This window comes from Cucurbita maxima, unplaced genomic scaffold (assembly GCF_002738345.1).
Source record: "Cucurbita maxima cultivar Rimu unplaced genomic scaffold, Cmax_1.0 Cma_Scf00030, whole genome shotgun sequence".
In the NCBI taxonomy this organism is placed as follows: Eukaryota; Viridiplantae; Streptophyta; class Magnoliopsida; order Cucurbitales; family Cucurbitaceae; genus Cucurbita; species Cucurbita maxima.
The window spans coordinates 2327122-2346283 of NW_019272046.1; the positions used below are offsets into that span (position 1 = coordinate 2327122).

Genomic DNA, 19162 nt, shown 5'->3' on the forward strand with positions numbered 1-19162 from the left:
TTTTTTTTTTTTTTTTTTTTTTTTTTTTTTTTTTTTTTATCAGATTGCTTAATTGAAAATGATGTTTTAAAAACGCTTAAATTAAAGATAATCAAAACAGGCCTTAATCAACTTCTTTAGTTTAATGAGAATCCAAAATTCCAATAACAGCATCTCCCTTAGATCGAAGCAGGTTTTTTTGTTGAACTTTTGATGACGAAAGAGAAGGAATAAAATACTTATTTGGTTATATATCTTTTCAATTATTTATTTGTAATTTTTACATTATATTTATTTATTCCCAAATTTTGAATTTAACGCAAAAAAAAAAAAATTCTTCAAATCAATCCCGACGTCACGTTGATATTTATTGTTTTTTTTGTGTTAGTCTTTGTAAGGGATCTTTTGAGTACAATGAACATAGGCATGACAAAACAACCCAATATATGTGGCTACAATAATTTATTTTTATTTCTATTTTATGAATAATTAGTTTAAAACAATTAATTAATAAATATATTCAATTTACTTTTAGAAAATAGTGTTATTAAAAAATCATTTTATAGAGAGAGAGAGATTGGGCCGTAAAGTGGAAATCTATGAGCCCATTATATCATTTGGGCTATGTTGCTGTCCAATTAGGAGATGGGCCGATAGGCCCGGAGAAATAGGATAGAGAGGTCGTCTTCCTCAATGGCCGCGCGGCAAATGACCAACCAGACAACCACCAACAGAATCTCTGCCACAGTGCAATCGTTTGTTTGTAGTTTACTCCTACGGAGTTGAAGAAAGAAGCTCTATCACGTCGCTTGGCTTCTGAAAGCGCTTTCTCTCCGCATGTCTAGCGCTGTGCAGCTCTCATTGCCTACTTGTGCGTTTGAGTCTTCGAGTTTGATTCATAGTGGAAGACTGCGAAGTCGTCGTCAGATTTTCTGTAACCAAACTGACTTTCGCGGTGGAGAAAACGATGAAAAGAACGGCGTTGATTGTGGCAGGTACGAGATTTTTCTTTTGCATTCTTCCGTTTTGTTATCTTGTAAACTGGTGGATTTCATGGATGAAAAAATGTGGAACATAGTTTGTATTTGATCTATCTTTGCTTCCTGAAATGTCTTGACGTCTTGATCAATTTCCTTCTGTACTGAGCGGAAAATGTCCGAGATGATATGTCTTGCTATCTAAGTGGCGAAAGAAAATATCAATTTAGAGGAAGCGGTTTTTTGTTACTCTGACAGTGATAATGCTACCAGTAATATTCCATCTGATTGTATTATTTTTATTTTCATCTTGTTGCAGAGGACACAGCCAGCGTCGAGTAATCTTAGTCGAGAAATACGGAAACAGCGCTGTGAAGAAGTCGGTGATATTTTCCTTAGAATGCACTTTTTGTGTATCTGTTTATCTAATTCCTAAAATTTTTTTAGTAGAGATAATATATTCACGTTCGTATTGCTATGGTTTTGTACTTCTGTTAATATCACTCTATTGAGGCAATCTATTTGTTAGATTCATTTCATGTGAATCTAACATATATGTTAACTACGCCATTAGCTTTCTGAGGATAGAGGTTCGAGTTTCTTTCAGGATAAAGCTGATAGTTGAGAGTTACTTACTGCCGGAAGAAGGGATAATAGAGATAATTAAAGATCTTGTAAACGTAATCAGCATTGTTTATATACTTTGAGAGCTGCATCGTTTTCTACTTCCAAGAGCTTCAACAAGATTTTCAATTCGGGAAATTTTGATTCCATGAACAGGTATTGTCTAGATGATAACCTACAGTTGCAAACTTTTCTTGACGAACAAACATCTTCGACATCCAAGGGGTTCGAAGGATCTCAATTTTCAGAAACAAGATTATCCTGGCTTCCAGATGTGATAAAAGATTTTATCTTACCTTCGGGATTCCCAGGTACATATAATGCGTAGATTCTTTTCCTTTCTCACTTAATAATTTCTTCGTTCAACTTTTTTGTTAATTGATGTTTCCAAGCCAGAATATTTGGTTTCTACGTTGATTCATCCAATTAGATGTATTCCGTTTTTCTAATTGGGTTATTTTCTTTTTTAACCTTTTTTGTTTCTGTATCATGTACATCAATATAGCAAAGATTAGAATTATCAGTTTGCTCAATCCCTCTGGAGTCCGTGGATGAGATTGTTTCATGTTTGTGGAGCTAGGAATAGAGTTGGTAGATCTATGATGGAGGAGGTGCTTCCAAATCATCTTTTTGGGAGAAGGGTTAAGTGTTGCTCTTGAGTTTCTTTGTCATTTTGTGGTGCATTTGGCTTGAGAGGAACAAAATAATCTTTTGAGAGATGGAGATATTGTGTAAGGAGGTGTGGGAGACGGCTAGATTTATTGCTTCTGGCGACCGTTCTGGAATTATGAGATTGATCTTGTTTTTTTTCCTTTTTTTTTTTTTTGGATTGTAGTTTCTGTAGTTATGGTTTGGACTCCGATTTGGTTGGGGCTTGGTTTTTGTATATCCTTGCATTTTCATTCATTTCTCTCCATAAAAGTACGGTTTCTTACCTAATAAAGTAATAAAATAAGAACAATAAATTTTCCTCTTTATCCGTCTCTGGATTCCCACCAATTAGAAAAGGAACTCTAAACTCTCCATCTTTTGCATTAATCTAGATATTTTAAAATCTCTTCATTTCTGTACATATTATTCAAATCAAGGCTGCAACAATACCGACCCACTAGATTTTAGTCTTCCTAGTTATATCATGTGGCCGATGAGCATTTGGGATGGGTAAATATCATTGACCTAAGAGACTATGAGCATATGATTAACAAATGTAATATCTCAAAAAAAATAAATTCTGGCAGTATTTCGTTATACCTGCTCTCTTACAATTATGTTGTTTTCATTGCAGAATCAGTGTCTGACGATTACTTGCAGTACATGATACTGCAGTTCCCCACTAATGTTACTGGATGGATCTGCCATACGTTGGTCACATCCAGTCTACTAAAGGTAGATAATTAAGAAACTAGAATTCAACTTAATTGATAAATATTGCTAAAAGTACAGTTTCATTCTATTATAGTGGTTCTCTTAGCAAGAAGGAAAAGAAAAGGTCCTTAACAGTATTTATTCCACTCTTTTATTGACTATTTGCAGGCAGTTGGTATAGGCTCCTTCTCTGGAACTACTGCAGCTGCATCTGCTGCTGCCATCAGGTTTCTAAGTTTTCCCATAACATTTCTTTTGGCATCCCCCGTGAGCAATTTGTCTTTGGACTTTGTCTATGTAATAATGGACACTTGGCACAATCTTTTGGCATGTATTTGTACCCTATGCAATCATTGGTTTATTGTTTAAAAAAAAAAATCAAACTATTGTATGCCATTATAGTCTTGTAATAGACTCTAATGTACGTTATTTTATTGACTACGCAGATGGGTCTCCAAGGATGGCATTGGAGCTGTTGGACGCTTATTCATTGGTCTGGAATCATAAAGAGATCTAAAAATATGGAAGGTTATATTGAATTTTTCAGTGAGTGTTGCCATCCTTTCCAGGTGGACGGTTTGGTAATCTTTTTGATGATGATCCAAAACAATGGCGCATGTATGCAGACTTCATTGGCAGTGGGGGAAGGTGCCATTTTCCAAGCTCTATTTGACAACGGAATTGTTGATTTACTATTAAAATTGTAAAACCTTTAATTGTAATTGCCTGTGATGCACAGCATCTTTGATCTTGCTACTCCACTGTATCCAAGCTATTTTCTACCATTGGCTTCTCTTGGAAATCTTACCAAGGTATTTTACAGTGCTAGTGGTGTTTCTGTTTTATGATTGCAAATTATGTAGAAAATCATAAAAAGACCATGTTGATAATTATGCATTTATCATTAGTTTCTTAAACTGAAGGAAACTTCTTGATGATTGGAGTTTGAAACGTCTGCCAACAGTAATAATTGGTGTCCATTCTGATTCTGAAACTATGTAGGCTGTTGCGAGAGGACTGAAAGATCCTTCATTTCGAGTTATTCAAAGCCATTTTGCAATTTCAGGAAATTTGGGAGAAATAGCAGCAAAGGTATACACTAAGCCTTTCTAATGTCTTCATCATGCAAAATTCATATCTGAATATAATGTTATACATAAACTGCATATTTTTGCTATCGAAATAATTTAGGATGCAAAAGTCTTCACATTTTATCTGTACATCTATACAAAGAGGCACAAGGAAGCATTCGACATCTCAGTCATGGAATCCTAAATTTAAACATCCGGTTTTCATTGTTATAAAGTTTGCTAAGAATGTAACAGAAGGTATAGAGACTAGGGAAGTAGTGGATGAGATTTTCTCAGGACATATTTGGCAGTCCAATTAGGAAAAGCATAAACTGTATAATTCAAAGATCACTCACATTAGTCAACTTCCTGATTCCTGGCATATTATAATTACAAGGAAAGGAATTAGGAGTAGAGATGTTCCATATTATTTTCAGATATTCTTCCCAAAGTTTTGCTACTCATTCCTTACTTCAATATATCAGGAAGAAGTTTGGGAAGTAGTTGCACAGCTGCTCGGTCTTGCCCTTGGCATCCTAATCTTGGTATATCTTGTAAAAAATTGTATCTTTCAGAATGTAATCCATTCGAAACCAACGACTGCATGATTTGCTGAACTAATTGGCTTTCTTGTTGTCAACCTAGGATACACCAGGGCTTGTAAATTCACATTCAGTGTTATCGTTGACATGGTTAAGCATGCGACTTCTGCATCTTTGGTTTCGATACCAATCACTTGCTGTCTTGCATTTTAACACCGTAAGGGCATGGCAAGAGTCATTGTATATTGTGTACATACAGAAATGTACTCATTAGGATTCGTTTCTGGTTCAGGAAGTATATGGGAATAAAATTATTCTCCTGATACATTGAAGTGTATCTCAGTACTAAGTTATTATTTTATTTGACTAACAGATAAATCTGAAGCGTGCTCGTATTCTAGTAAGGGCTCACATTTTGCACAACAAAGTTCCAGGTAATTGATATTCAGGCTGTCAGTGTTGTCTAAGAGAAATTTAAGTCATGATTTGCATAAATTGACCAAGTGTTTAATTAAAGATAAGAATGAGGAAATTGCTGAAACTAACCTGAAAAGAGAAAACTCTATAAAAGAAATTACCTGGTTTTTCAAAAATGGTTTTTCTTCTCTTTTTCAGTGGTGAAATTTCCCTTTTGCCCTTGTTTTTAAAATAACATAAAACGTCAGACTTCAGACTTTTTCAATGTTAGGTTATGGAGCCTGCTGAACGGTTATACATAGTAAAGTTATATTTGGTAAATGACATATATATATAGTAAATGACATATATACATAGTAAAGTTATATTTGGTAAATGACATCAAGTAAATTATCATAAATAATAAATAGCTATGCCTATGCATTGTAAAAAGCTATATGAGTTAATAGTAAAAAGCTATATTTGGTAAAGCGATATATGGTAAATAGTTATATATAGTAGATAGTTATATCTGGTAAAGCTAAATATAGTAAGCTAAACCATAACTTTGAAAATGTAATTTCTGTATTCTCTCGGTACATACTTGAAGTCATCAATATAAATCCTTTAATATAAATCCTTTAGCCAGAGTTCCCCTATCCTGTTCTTTGTGTTCAGAAGTCATCAATATAAATCCTTTAGCCAGAGTTCCCCTTGCATTTTCTCTATCCTGTTCTTTGTGTTCATCTAAATCGAGTGTGTGTGTTGTTGTCGATCCTAACAACTGGTATGAGAGCTGAGTTGTGGATCTGTTGTTGATCATATAAATGAATTCAATATGATCGTAAGTCAACTGAGTTTGGTGGAAATTAATTTCGAGGATGAAATTAAAGCATTGATTTTGATGTCATTTTTACCCTTGTCGTGGGATACTGTTGTTGTCGCAATCAACAGTTTGCGAGGATCTGATAAATTGAAGTTTGATGAAATTCGAGATGTAGTGCTCAGCGAAAGTTTCGCAAACGAGAAATTGGAAATTCATTTGGTAGTGCTCTCAGTGTTGACCAACGGGGAAGAAGTAAACCAAAGGGCGATCAAAATCAAAGAACCGAGAAAAATTTTCAAATAGACCAAACGTAATGTGTTGGAATTGTGGAGAAAAATGTCACTTTCGGACAGGTTGACAAGACCAAAGAGGAAGCAGAATCACAAATCTGGAGATGATGATGATTCTATAAATTCAGCAGAAGACATTGGGGATGCTCTAATCCTCAGCGTGGACAGTTCGATTGGATTTTGGATTCAGGTGCATCTTTTCATTCGTCTCCAAATAAAGAGTTGTTCTGGAATTTCAAGTCTGGAAATTTCGAGAAGTTGTATCTTGCCGAAAACAAAGATTTGAAGATTAAAGGAAAAGGAGATGTCTGCATAAAAACTCCGGCAGGAAATCAGTGGACATTATAGGATGTCAGATATACTCCTGACCTAAAAAAGAACTTGATCTCTATTGGTCAGTTGGACAACACAGGTTATGCAACAAAGTTAGGGAAGAGTTCGTGGAAGATTATGAAGGGTGCTACGGTGGTAGCACGTGGCTCAAAATCTGGAACCTTATACACCACTGCAGGGTGTATGAACATAGCTGTTATAGCTGAGAGTGCTTCAAATTCAAGTCTGGCACAATAGACTTGGACATATAAGCGTGAAAGGAATGAAGACGCCGCGAAAGGAGTTTTAGATGGTCTGAAATCTGTTGATGTGGGTTGTTGTGAGAACTACGTTATGAGCAAGCAGAAACGAGTTAGCTTCACAAGGACCGCCAGAGAATTGAAGAAAGTGCGGTTGGAAATAGAACCATATGTGGAGCAAGGTTCGACGAAGCAAGTGGGAGTTGAGCTTGAGTTGCAGGAAAACTCACCTAGTGATGTTGTAGCAGATACTCGTGAAATTCCTGAGACTACTGCTGAGGAACCAGATGTGGAGCATGGTTCCAAGACAACGAAGCAAGTGGGAGTTGAGCTTGAGTTGCAAGAAAACTCACTTAGTGATGTTGTAGCAGATACTCACGAAACTCCTGAGACTATTGTTGAGGAACCAGATGTGGAACATAGTTCCAAGACAACGAAGCAAGTGGGAGTTGAGCTTGAGTTGCAGGAAAACTCACTTAGTGATGTTGTAGCAAATACTCATGAAACTTCTGAGACTATTGCTGAGGAACCAGATGTGGAGCAAGGTTCCAAGACCACGAAGAAAGTGGGAGTTGAACTTGAGTTGCAGGGAAACTCACTTAGTGATGTTGTAGCATATACTCAAGAAACTCCTGAGACTACTGCTGAGGAACGAGATGTGGAGCAAGGTTCCAAGACAACAAAGCAAGTGGGAGTTGAGGTTGAGTTGCGGAAAAAATCACCTAGTGATCTTGTAGCAGATACTCAACAAACTCCTGAGGTTGTTGCGGAGGAATCAGCAGTGAAGCAAGTGACACCTGAACCGGTGTTGAGAAGATCATCCAATACTATCAGAGTACCAAATATGTATGTACCTTCATTACACTATCTGTTGCTGATGAAAGGGAACCATAACCCTTTGAGGAGGCCCTACAGTTGGAGGATACAACCAAGTGGGAGCAAGCCATGGATGATGGGACGTCTAGGCTTCAAACATGCGTTGTATTGAGGCTGAGTACGTGGCAATAGATGAAGCTGAAAAGAAGATGATATGGATGACTGACTCTCTGGAAGATTTGAGCAAGAAGTAGCACGAAGAGATTCTTTATAGAGATAGTCAGAGTGTCATACAGTTGGCGAGGAACCCGGTCTATTATTTAAAGATAAAGCACGGAACGATACCATTTCACTTGTAGGTTAGTGGAAGATGGTGATGTGTTTTGAAAAGATAGAGGGTGCAAAGAATCTAGTAAACATGTTGACAAAATGTGTTGATGTTGGAATATTGAGGTTGTGCAAAACCTCAATTGGTATGGTTCAGTGAAGATAGTCATGATCGTTTGAGAATGAAATTCTTGGTTGACTGGATCAGTCTCCAAGTGGGAGAATTGTTAGGTTAAGGAGCCTTCTGAACGGTTATACATAGTAAAGTTATATTTGGTAAATGACATATAAAGTAAATTGTCATAAATAGTAAATAACTATGTATAGTAAAAAGCTATATATGGTAAATAATTATATATAGTAGATGGTTATATCTGGTGAAGCTAAATATAGTAAGCTAAACCATATATATATCCCTCTCGGGCAGAGCTTTGAAAATGTACTTTATGTATTCTCTGTATTCTCTCTTACTGTACATACTTGAAGTCATCAATGTAAATTCTTTGTGTTCATCTAGATCGAATGTATGCGTTGTTGTGCGATCCTAACAACCTACTCTCTGTCTTTCTCTCAAATGTTTCAGCAACTGTTCTTGCTCTCTACCATTTTCAACCATTCTTCGTTGTTTCTTTGCTTCTCCATCTTCGATTGAAGGTATGTTCATATTGTCGACTCCATTTCTAAAATTTAGGAGGGGTCAGAAAACTAGGGTTGTTTGTTAAACCAACATGAATTGTCTCCGAAATTTGTTTGTTGTCTAATAAATGGGGAAGTTGTCAAATTTTGTTTATCTGCGTATATAAGTGGTTTTTGTCGTTGTTTGAGCAATGGATTAGCCACTTTTTTATTGTTGTTGTATTTCAAATATTCGACAACTTGCTCACTCATTATACAATAATCAAATTTCAAAGATGATTCGTGTTGGTTCAACTTACAACCCTAGTTTTCAAAACCCTCCTAAATTTCAGAAATGGAGTTGACGGTATGAATAATATACCATGAATCAAAGATGGAGAAGCAATGCAACAATGAAGAACAATTGAAAGTGGTAGAGAGCAAGAATAGCTACTGAACTGTTTGAGAGGAAAAGCTGAAAGTTCGACGTTTTGGGGGTTTGGTGTTATTTTTATGGCAGGGGCAAAGAGGAAAATCCACCATTAAAAAAAAAAAAGTAAGAAAATCCCCACTTTTGAAAAACCCTGGTCATTTTGTGATAGAGATTGTTGTGGTATCTTTTTTAGTATAATGGTTACTTATTTATTGGCAGATGGTGAGGGGTCTTTTAGCTGTGTATGAATATATTATGATATGAAAGAATGATGCATTGTGGCTGGATCTTGCTTTTGTTAATTTATCATTGACTCTTTCTTTACACGCCTGTGCCATTTTTCTGGAGAACCCTTGAAATTGTCCCCTCCCCTTTAGTATGCCCTTTCTTTTTTTTTTTTTTTTCCCCTCTTGTTTCAACCGTTTCTATTTGGTGATATTCGCTGTTTCGATGATTAATTCTATAATTGTCACATTGTTTCTTTTCTTCTAGTCTATTGTTGACATCGACATTTGGTTTTCAAATGCTTTTTGGTTGACTCATTCTTTTCCGCAGCATTGCTAAAACAACCCAACTTTTCTCCTGCACCGGCAAGTTATTTATTATACACACCACGAGTATGATCGACATGTCAGTAGCTTTCTTTCAGGAACAGTTGACTGCAACAGCCAAGAGAACATATTAGTGTGGGAAAGATTTACCAGGCCATCAATTATCTTTGGTGTATCATTGGAGGAGATGATGGGTGGTGAAAGATCGTCTTCCACGGTATTTTTCTACTCCTCTCTCCCCTCCCACATCGATTAGCTTCAGTATATTCGTGCCAAATTTTCTTTTGTAGAATGTACAACACAGATGGAAAGCAACTTGAAATGTTGCTTGAGGTCTTAAAGGGTGGTTTGGTTTGGTTTGGTTTGATTTGGTTTGGTTTGGTTTGGTTTGATTTGGTTTGGTTTGGTTTGGTTTGATTTGGTTTGGTTTATGATGATAGCTGCATTTACCATTTCATCATTTGTCAAGAAAAGCATCAATTTGAACTATTTTCCCTGCGTAGGTGATGAAACTTCTGAAATTATATGCCAATGAGAAATACATCCTCATGCTGAACTCACAAGGCAAAGACTTAAAAGTATTTGTTTCCTTTAAGGTATTCATGAAACCAATTCTCATGAAAAATTTTGAGGATTATTTGCTTGTAATGTACTGGCTAGTGGCTAACTCCTAAAAACTTCTTTACAGGTGGGTGCCTCTAGCATGTCAGTCTTACGAAGTATTTGGCAGACTTACTGGCTGGACAAGCACTGGGATAGCACAGAGGGCGTTGTCGATCAGCTTGCACGAAGCCTATCAGAAATGGAAGATAAGTTTAATGACTTTATGCAACTGTTGGAGGGAGGTGGATGGGATACACATCAATTGAGTTTGAAGGTACCAAACAACGTCTTAATCGATTTTTGTTAATTAATCTTGCACTTCTTGTACCTTCGAGGTTTCAAGGGTTCATAAATTTGAGAAGTTTCTGCATCTCTACTATTACGCTTAAAATCAACATCCTACCTCTACCCCAAGTCTAAGGAAGAATTATTGGTTAGAAGAAAGAATTAGGATTGGCATAGGTGCCATGGATGAAATACTAGAGGCATAGGTGCCGACCATATATGTTCCTATTTTGATAGGAAACGATATATCAGTATTGAGATCTTTTCAGAACCCTATTTCTTGGAAATATGGTCTTGGCCAATTTTGTGTGATCTAATTCGATGCCTCATCCCCTTTTCTTTTTATTAAATTACAAATTTATACCATCAACTTTATTGTGAGTCTAATAAGCCTTTAAAATTTAAAAATATCTAATATCACCGACTTGAACATAAACTCAATTGATTAAAACATATATCATTGACCTACAAATTAGAAGTTAAAACTGGGATTTTGCATTCTAGTCGAGGATGGAAGGATTTCTCCTACCATATATACTTATCTTGCTTTTGTTGTTGTACATGTATACGCAAGTTATTAGACAAACATTTTGTCTTGTATGCATCTAATAAATACAAAAAGTTTAGGTATTCTTACCATTTTTGTCTCATTTTTTTTATTGTAAGAGATGATGTATATATGTTTTGAGATATTTTAGTGAGCAGTCTCCTTTGAAATGTGTTTAAAGAGAAGTATACATCATTTTCTATAAATAATAATTGTTAATATAGAGAATATTTAGATTAAATTAAAAAATTTAGCAAAGGAAGTTCGAATGCTTTTCTTTAGTTTTAGCCGTTGTAATTTGTCCATATTGTCCTTATAATCTGATAAAACCTTCCTATAAATAGCCTCAATAATAAGACTGATTATGAGAATTTAAGAACTATTTATGAAAGTTAAGTACAGCTTTCAAAAGGATGTATTTGATAATTTTATGTTGGTTATCAAGAGGCCAGAACACCCCAGAAAGATTTTAACAATGTATAATGACAAAAGCGATGCTAGTGGTCGAAGAGATACCTCGGAAGTGCCATAGGACATTTCCCATTTTGCACACACAAAAGAACAGAAAGCACGCAAATTCTAAACATATGAACATACATGAGCTGATCCCTCCCTCGATTTCGATCGGCCATTCCAATTGTCAGAAAGATGCTTTCAATTTAGTCATCGTCTTCCTCATCGTCATCATCTTCCTCCGTGTTGTCATCATCTTCATGCTCCTGCCAATAATTGAGTAATTAACATAATTTAGATACAGGAAAGGAAGGTGACCTGTGGGAGGTCGAACCTCTAACCTGAACCTCTAACTTCTCTGCTCAGGTTGCTTCTCATAATTTCATTAATGTACACATACAGAATACCCTATAATCTTAATTTGCTTATTATGAGCTGAAATAAACGCAAACAGTCTTTATACAGGCACTGAAGCCATTTGCGTATATGTCAAAAATACCTCCTCACTGGCCTCATCCTCGTCATTCACTTCAGATTTCGACCTCTCCGATTCTTCGTCTTCTGCTGCGCTAGCCTATTCCCAGATAAAAGGGTATAAAAGAGTGTATAAGTATGAGAACGCTACCTTAGTGGTCACGTTGCTTTATAACGTGATCTATACACAAAAATATAGAGCACCACACCTACCTTCTTGTCATATGCCTTCATAAGCTTTTCATATTCGGCCTTCCTCTTTGCCGCCTTGGCTTCATATGGTGCTCTTTCCTTTTACATCAGGAAGGCATTAAATGAGAAAAACCCAACCAGTAAAACACTGATAAATCCAAAAGGCAAGATAAAGAGTTCGCCTGCTTCCATTTTTATGTAATACACAATATTACTTACAGACTGACTCAAGGATTTCCACTTCTGTCCTCCAGCTTTTCCGACCTGCAAGCGTGGAGCAAATGTTAACAATTTATCCTATATTTTCATCTCACGTTGTGTAAATCTTAACAACAATTTCAGCGATCACATACTGCAGACACAGACTTCACATTAGGATTTTCCCTTTTGTATTCCTTTCTGAAGTCCTCGCTGTTACATAAAATGTCAACAAATAAGAAAAATTCTTCCTAGAAGAAATCAAACAAATAGGTTTTAGCCTGAAAACAAAACAGTAAACGACGAATACGAACAGGAAAACAAAGAAAGCACTCGAAGGCCTCTTAGGTTTGTTGGGATCTTTCTTGGCCTTCAAATCTTTCTTTGTGGGCCGTTTGATTCCCTTATCGGCCTTGACAGCAGCCTTTCGCTTCCCAACCTTTCTGTAAAGAATTAGATATATTTATGATCCGTCACTACAAAATTCCTGTAAACACTGTGTACACCACCAAGTATGTGAATATTAAACATCAATAGAACTCATTAAACTAGCTGGAAAACACTTATTTCATACCTAACAATATACAAGGATTTATTTCATCAAACCAATAAGATATGAGATTTGTAGAGGAACAATGAGCAAAACACTACCTATCATCCACTGGTTTCAAAGCTTCTTTCGAGACCTTTGATGTTCTCTTGCCCTTGGACCCCTTCATTCTGCAAGGCAAATACCTGTTGAAAATAATTACAGTGTTAATGATACGCCAAGTTATTACAAGTCCAATAGTTCATAAAACAACAACCTACATGATAAGAATCACGACAAGAACAAGTTGAGGCAAAATAAGAAAGATCAGTACCTCAAACAGTCCAGACAAGGATCAATAAAACAAGATATCTAACATAAAATGCATGCCAAAAAGTGCAGAAATGCAGTGAAAGCAACCTCTAGAAACCATTCTTACAAAAGTCAAAGGAACACTATATGATAAGTAATAATTTATGAACATCCAGAAGCAAACAAATCGAGAAGTACATATTTGACCTTAAAGAGACTAGAATCCCTAAATTTCAATTGTAAAAGCCATCTCTCCAAAATTGATGAACTATAATCAACCAGCTACAGGAAATTCACAGTTAAAACTACATACAACAAGGAAAAGTGAACTCTAACAGATTCCTGCGTATTTCAGCCATGAAAAATCGACAGTTTAATCGCTAACAGAGCAGATACTGAAAAATAAACCTAAAATGTAATTGAGTCAACACAACTACTTCAATTCTACTACCTCTTTCTTCAGCTCACTCCTTCGTTGAAGTTGTTAAACAACTCCAGTACCAATTATTAAGACTCTAAACAATAGAAAACACAACAAATAAGTTCAACAAAGACAATATTCCACAAATTAGATGAAACCTTGAGAACGCAACAAATCGGTTTCAATCGAATTTTGCAGGCAAAACAAATAGAAGTAGATGAAAAAAGTGGAACAACCAAGTATAAACAGAGAAGAAAAGAGAAGAGATCTAGAAAGACGAGAATCGATTACCTTCGAGGAACCAAGCCGTCCGATCCAAAAGGAATCGGAAAGGAAACAGAGAATCAATACCAGAGATTTTCCAAAGACCGAGAGAGAAAGAAGAGCTGAGAAAGAACCAGGGGTTGAATTCGAACCCGTGGAGAGGAGGAAATTGATTAGAGCAACCTGAACTACCGGTAACACTTGCCTCTATTGCCGCCACACGAACCCACCAAGAGCGACCTCTTACCGGCTATACCCGGTGACCGACAAACAATTAAAATAAATAAATAAGGAAGAAAGAAAGAATATATGAATATGATCGCAAAGGAATTATCTTTTGGGTTTTGTGGAAATGATGATTGCCGCCGAAGCGATTCCATACAGACAATGACAAAGAGAGATATTATTTAGTCGCACGTGCTACCTCTCACACGTGTGTGATTTGGGCCTCCAGCCCAGTTCTCTCCCACGGTTTCACTCGTGTAAAATTTTGGGCGCACGGCCCAGGTAACGCCGCCTTTTTCGAATCTTTTGGGCCATCAAACAGTCGGCCCATGGGCCATGGCCCATGTATTTTTTGTTTTTTTCTATTATATTATTGATCGGGGAATTTGTGAGATATTATTTTAAATAATTTCGGTATTTTTTCAATTTAGTCCCCATTTCATACTCTGCCCAATATAAATATAGTTTCAACACATATTAAAAATAATATATATATAATATAATTCCGTTAATTTTGTCATTCTCACTAAGTCGTTTTAAGTCACTGTCATGTTTACTTGAGTATGACTCAACTGATTAAAATATATTCACCAATCGAAAATTCTTTCTATTAAATAATAATAATAATAATAAAATCATGTTCATTAGATCAAATTAATGTAACCAGCATATTTCGATTATGAAAAATAAAGCATAATAACACCAATAGAAAAAGAATGGTCCGATATCACCAACATACCTCACTAACCTCATACCCGTGCACTTAAAAAAGGCAAAACACTCATTACTAGCTACGAACTTCGAGACGGTCTAGAAATTGAAAGAGGGTAGAAAAGAAAGGTTTGTTGCCTTTAGAATGGTGGCCAATGCACTTTAGAATGGTGCCCAATCTTGCATTGCATAAGTAAGATGTTGACTAAGATATGCAAATAGGAATGTCTCTTTCATTTACAGACACATTTGATCACTATGAGTTCTCTCTGTCTTTGTCTGCCATAAACCCTCCAATCCCCATTACCCACTCAAAATCTAGTGCCTTTCCAATATATTCCTATTTTATTCGTATCATCTTTCGAACTTAGGTTTTAATACAAATTTATATTTCAAGAAATTTAGTTTAGCGTAGCGATCTTGTGAGATCCCATATCGGTTGGAAGCAAAACGAACCATCCTTTATAAGGGTATAAAAATCTCCTCTTAGCAGACGCGTTTTAAAAATTTTGAAGGGAAACTAAAAAAGAAAAGTCTAAATAGGACAATATCTGTTAACGATGGATTTCGACAAATAGTTGACCCTAATTTAACATGAACTAATAATTTAATACAATAATCAAAAGATTTTTGAGTTTAAACTTAATATTTATTTTCACGTACCATAAAGTCTTCTAGAAAAATTTATGAATCAAAATAGATATTTCGAAGGTCCACTAAATAAACATTAGGTTATAAACTCAAAAGTAATTCATTCCATGCCGTGTTATTATTTGTAGCCAAAAGTGGAGAAAAAGAAGGAAGAATGATGATTTGATTACGATATCTCATTTGGGTATTTGGGTATTTAGTCCAAGAGGTTGTCGATGAGTTTAGTGGAAAAAGGAAGAAAGGAGAAATCAATAGTCATCGAAGAGTTATGGTCATAAAATACGAAAGTTACAAGCTCTAGAAATGCCCATAGAAAGTAAGGGTTTCATTTTGAAGCTATGTAAAGTTATGAACGTTATCTTTGCAAGTAAACTTGGAAAATGTAGTAAAAAGAGTATTTTTACTATCCTTCAGCCCAAAGTTAGTTTTTTTATGCAATTATATGTAGTTTAGATTGCAGGTTTAGAATATATGATCGATCTTAATGGTAGAGTGACTTGAAATCTCAAACAAGCGTTTACATTCAATCAACATAATCTGAATCTTACTTTCTTTTGTAGTAATTTTTTATCATATGATTCGATTTTAAATCGTCAGTCGATTAATTTATTGATATTAATATTCCCCTTAAAATTTGTACGACAAAAATTCAAACTCGAGTATAAAAAATGTGAATTCAAACGATAAAAAAAATACTATTTTAAAAAAAAATGTGAATTCTTAATATAAACAAACTATAATTGGTAATAAGTTTAATTTCCATTATATTTCATAAAAATAAAATTGAAAGCTACAACTAAAAGCATGGCATGATGTAAAATTCTAAAAAGGGTAGGGGTGCCACGTGGAGAAATAATAGGTAGCTTACGTGGCAGGAGAATGAGCAATAAGGGAGTGGTTGGCTTTGTTGGGCAGCTGTGTTTTTGGTCTATAGGACTGTAAGCACGTGACAAGCACGAGGGCCCCTCCGTCAGAATGTTTGTCTCCCAATCCCTCCAAAAATCCACTTCCAACTTATTGAGTCGCCATTAAATGCTTTCACAAGAAGTATCACTTGTATCCCCAAAATACCCCTTATTCCACCATCAAATTACATTGTCAACCTTATAGTTTAGGGGGAACTTACCTGGTTTGAGAAGGGTGGGTCGGTAATTTCATCCCTAAGAATGTAATAGCCATGGGACCTAGTGTGGAAGATGGGGGTAGTCACTCCACACCTACGAGATAATACCACCTTAAAAAAGAAAAAAGAAAACTCGAGACTCATCGCTAACATATATTATCTTCTTTTGATTTTTTCTTCCGAGTTTTTCCTTAAAGTTTTAAAACGCGCCCGTTATGGAGAGATTTTCACACCCTTACAAGAAATGTTTTGTTCTCATATTCAATCGATATGTAATCTCACAATACACCTTCTCGAAGGCTTATAAGTATCCACCACAAACCTACCAAAGGGAGCTATGGTGGGTTCTAGCTCCTCCCGACTCTCTTTGTCGAACACATTTCGTTTATAATATTCGATAGTCACGCCTTCTTAGACTTATAGTGTCTGAATCTATATAGAGTAGTAGAGTAGAAAGCCGTAAAACCTAAATTTTTATATTTCATACCAGATTTTCAAATATTAATAAAGATTATTTATCATACAATCTAAAAAACGAATATTTTGAAGTAAAATTTTGAACGCTTTTTATATTCCCGACCCAAAGGAACATCGTCACATGGAGAATAGTATAGTTTTTAATGAGTTTTTTTTGTGTGTGTGGGTATGCATTAATTTTTGAAGTCCAATAATACGACCAAATTCAATTGCCTAGGAATCAATTTCTTTAGCTACTACCACCTTTGTACACCAATGTTTTTTACTTCCATGTTTATTTTCCAATTAATTATTTGGATTCCATAAATATATTTAACATCATTTTTATAACGGCCCAAATTTACCGTCCTTTTGAGCTTTTCTCTTTCGGGCTTTCTTCAAAGAATCAGGTGTTCCAAATGAAACTATTACACGATCTCCAAAAGAATAAAAAATGTCAAGAACAAGGTTCAAACCTACACAGGCTAGATTTCAAGTTTATCTTTTTAGTCACTCAAACATATCAACGTTTATTAAAATATTTTATAATTTTTTAGTCCATGAATAATATAATGGTCAAAGGGTCTTTTTGGATCGTTGTGACTCAATTTAAAACAAGTTTTCAAATATTGCTTCTACACAGAGGTTTCCAAATCTTACTACTACTCAATTTAAAACAACAATGTTTCTACTAAATTTAAAACAACAACGTTTCCAAATCTTGCTTCTAGATCCTCGATCGTAAGAGTTAATCTAATTCTAAACTTCTTTCTTGGTTGATTCAAATTTTGTATGAGAAGGTGTTAATTAATTTGTTTCAAGGACCTTTAACAAAAGCTTGGATCATTGGGCTGAGAAGTTTCTACGCCTTATAAAAAAAAACTTGGATCGTTGGCCGAGAGGTTTTTACCGCTAATAAAAAAATGTTTCGTTGGGCTGAGAGGTTTCTACCGCTTATAAAAAATGTTTTGTTGGGCTTATAAGTTTTTACGGCTTATAAAAAAATGTTTCTCCTTCCCATCGAAATTATATCTCATAATTTTCTTAACCAAAAAAAATTGAATATTATTATCGAGATTGAAAATTATTCAAACCAATAATAAGGATGATTTTATAAAAAAAATTCATTGTAAAAAATAATATTGAATAGTTAAATATGAAAAGTTTTTCACATTTATTAAAATATTAAAAAAAAAGTTAATAATAAACGTTATTTTTCAAATTTTTAATTATTAAAAAAAAAAAACGAAAGGAAACATGGCCATGCCCTACATGGCTGCATGACAAGGAACAGTCGGTTATTAGATTCGGATTTTTTAAGATTTTATTGTATTTTCAAAATTAGTTTTTGAAGAGAAAAGAGCATTTTTCTTTTTCTTTTTTAAAAAATGATAAATTCATCGTAAAATAATATTTTAAGGCACGTATGTAACAAAAAGAAAATAATAAAAAATGGTCCGTTTAAAATGTTTTTTTTTTAATTATTTTCTAAAACTAAAAACTAATTTTACTTGCCAACTTAATTTTTTTTAATTTATTACAAATGACCAAAATATTGACATATATATATTATTATCATTATTAGTTATTTATTTATTTATTATTATTATTATTTTAGTAAGAAAGTGTTGGGCGATTATATATATAATTATATAGAGATACGATTCAAAGGTCTCAACCACTCTCCCTTTCCAATCCATATTCCAATGTCGGGAGAAAAGTTCAATATGGTATAGTCGAAGTAGACGTCTCTTGTGTGTGTGGAAAAAGAGGAAGAGCTTGATTTGCCATATGCTAACCGTTTAAGGTCATCTCTCCAACCAATAGCTCAAGACTGAATCTATCAATAGCATCTTCCTCTACTATCTATCTATATATATATATACACACTTATGGTTTTATTGTTCCTCTTTCAAATAGGGTTAAAAAAGGGTCAGATCTGAGCTTCTCTTATAACTCATTGGATTGCAGGTATGTGAAATGCACACCTCTCATGTGCTCGGTTTGAGCTAAGGCAAACGTTCGAGCCTCTTCACTTGGACCCAAGCTTGCCCTGAATTTCATAGAATCTCTATTTGATTCTAATGTCCAAAATCTCCTAAAACACCCGTTTAATTTAATTAAAGTTGATAGAAACATATGAATCCGAAGGGCAAAACAAAAAAAAAAAATAATAATAATAAAAAAAACACAAGAGGTGGGTCATATGTGCATGCAAACAAAGCCAAAGCATGAAGGAGAAAGAGAAGAAAGTAATAATAATGATAATAATGGATAATGGGTTGATGGTATGAAAATTTAGAAAGGAAAAAGTAAAGAAAAAAAGAGAGTTGAA

At 34.9% G+C, this 19162-nt stretch overlaps 2 protein-coding genes across 5 annotated transcripts in view; one reads left to right on the forward strand and one right to left on the reverse strand.

Annotated features, from left to right (window-relative positions):
• Positions 1-10400, forward strand: part of LOC111466246 (protein root UVB sensitive 5) — a 30610-nt gene extending 20210 nt beyond the window's left edge. Inside the window, exons 3-17 of one of the 2 annotated variants that reach the window (XM_023110852.1) lie at positions 700-974; positions 1276-1335; positions 1737-1891; positions 2866-2966; positions 3114-3172; positions 3392-3438; positions 3515-3593; positions 3685-3757; positions 3948-4037; positions 4501-4560; positions 4661-4774; positions 4931-4991; positions 9482-9600; positions 9887-9979; positions 10072-10400. In XM_023110852.1, the coding sequence (XP_022966620.1) occupies positions 817-974; positions 1276-1335; positions 1737-1891; positions 2866-2966; positions 3114-3172; positions 3392-3438; positions 3515-3593; positions 3685-3757; positions 3948-4037; positions 4501-4560; positions 4661-4774; positions 4931-4991; positions 9482-9600; positions 9887-9979; positions 10072-10293 (1491 nt within the window). In that variant the 5' untranslated portion in view covers positions 700-816 and the 3' untranslated portion in view covers positions 10294-10400. Of the gene's footprint in view, positions 1-699; positions 975-1275; positions 1336-1563; positions 1892-2865; positions 2967-3113; positions 3173-3391; positions 3439-3514; positions 3594-3684; positions 3758-3947; positions 4038-4500; positions 4561-4660; positions 4775-4930; positions 4992-9481; positions 9601-9886; positions 9980-10071 lie in introns of those variants that run through there. The other variant, XM_023110853.1, reaches the window with a different exon arrangement.
• Positions 10401-11210: 810 nt separating this feature from the next.
• Positions 11211-13887, reverse strand: LOC111466235 (high mobility group B protein 1-like). 3 transcript variants are annotated; one of them, XM_023110837.1, is made up of 9 exons: positions 13689-13887; positions 13428-13491; positions 12787-12870; positions 12450-12578; positions 12291-12348; positions 12157-12201; positions 11959-12036; positions 11771-11845; positions 11211-11537 (listed from the first exon to the last, which is right to left on the reverse strand). In XM_023110837.1, exons 3-9 carry the CDS (start codon positions 12852-12854, stop codon positions 11478-11480), a joined length of 513 nt encoding a protein of 170 aa, XP_022966605.1. In that variant the 5' UTR covers positions 12855-12870; positions 13428-13491; positions 13689-13887; the 3' UTR covers positions 11211-11477. The 3 variants fall into 3 exon arrangements, with proteins under 3 accessions (XP_022966605.1, XP_022966606.1, XP_022966604.1); XM_023110838.1 differs by having other exon boundaries at positions 13414-13491; XM_023110836.1 differs by lacking the exon at positions 13428-13491 and having other exon boundaries at positions 13689-13884.
• Between the last annotated feature and the right edge of the window lie 5275 nt (positions 13888-19162).

Excerpts from the sequence above, each read along its gene's own strand:
- LOC111466235 (XM_023110837.1), bottom strand. The coding sequence starts at position 12,854 with ATGAAGGGGTCCAAGGGCAAGAGAACATCAAAGGTCTCGAAAGAAGCT. Across the intron at positions 11,846-11,958 it reads TGAAGGCATATGACAAGAAG|GCTAGCGCAGCAGAAGACGA; the intron begins GTAGGTGTGGTG and ends ATCTGGGAATAG. Across the intron at positions 11,538-11,770 it reads AGGATGAGGCCAGTGAGGAG|GAGCATGAAGATGATGACAA; the intron begins GTATTTTTGACA and ends AATTATTGGCAG.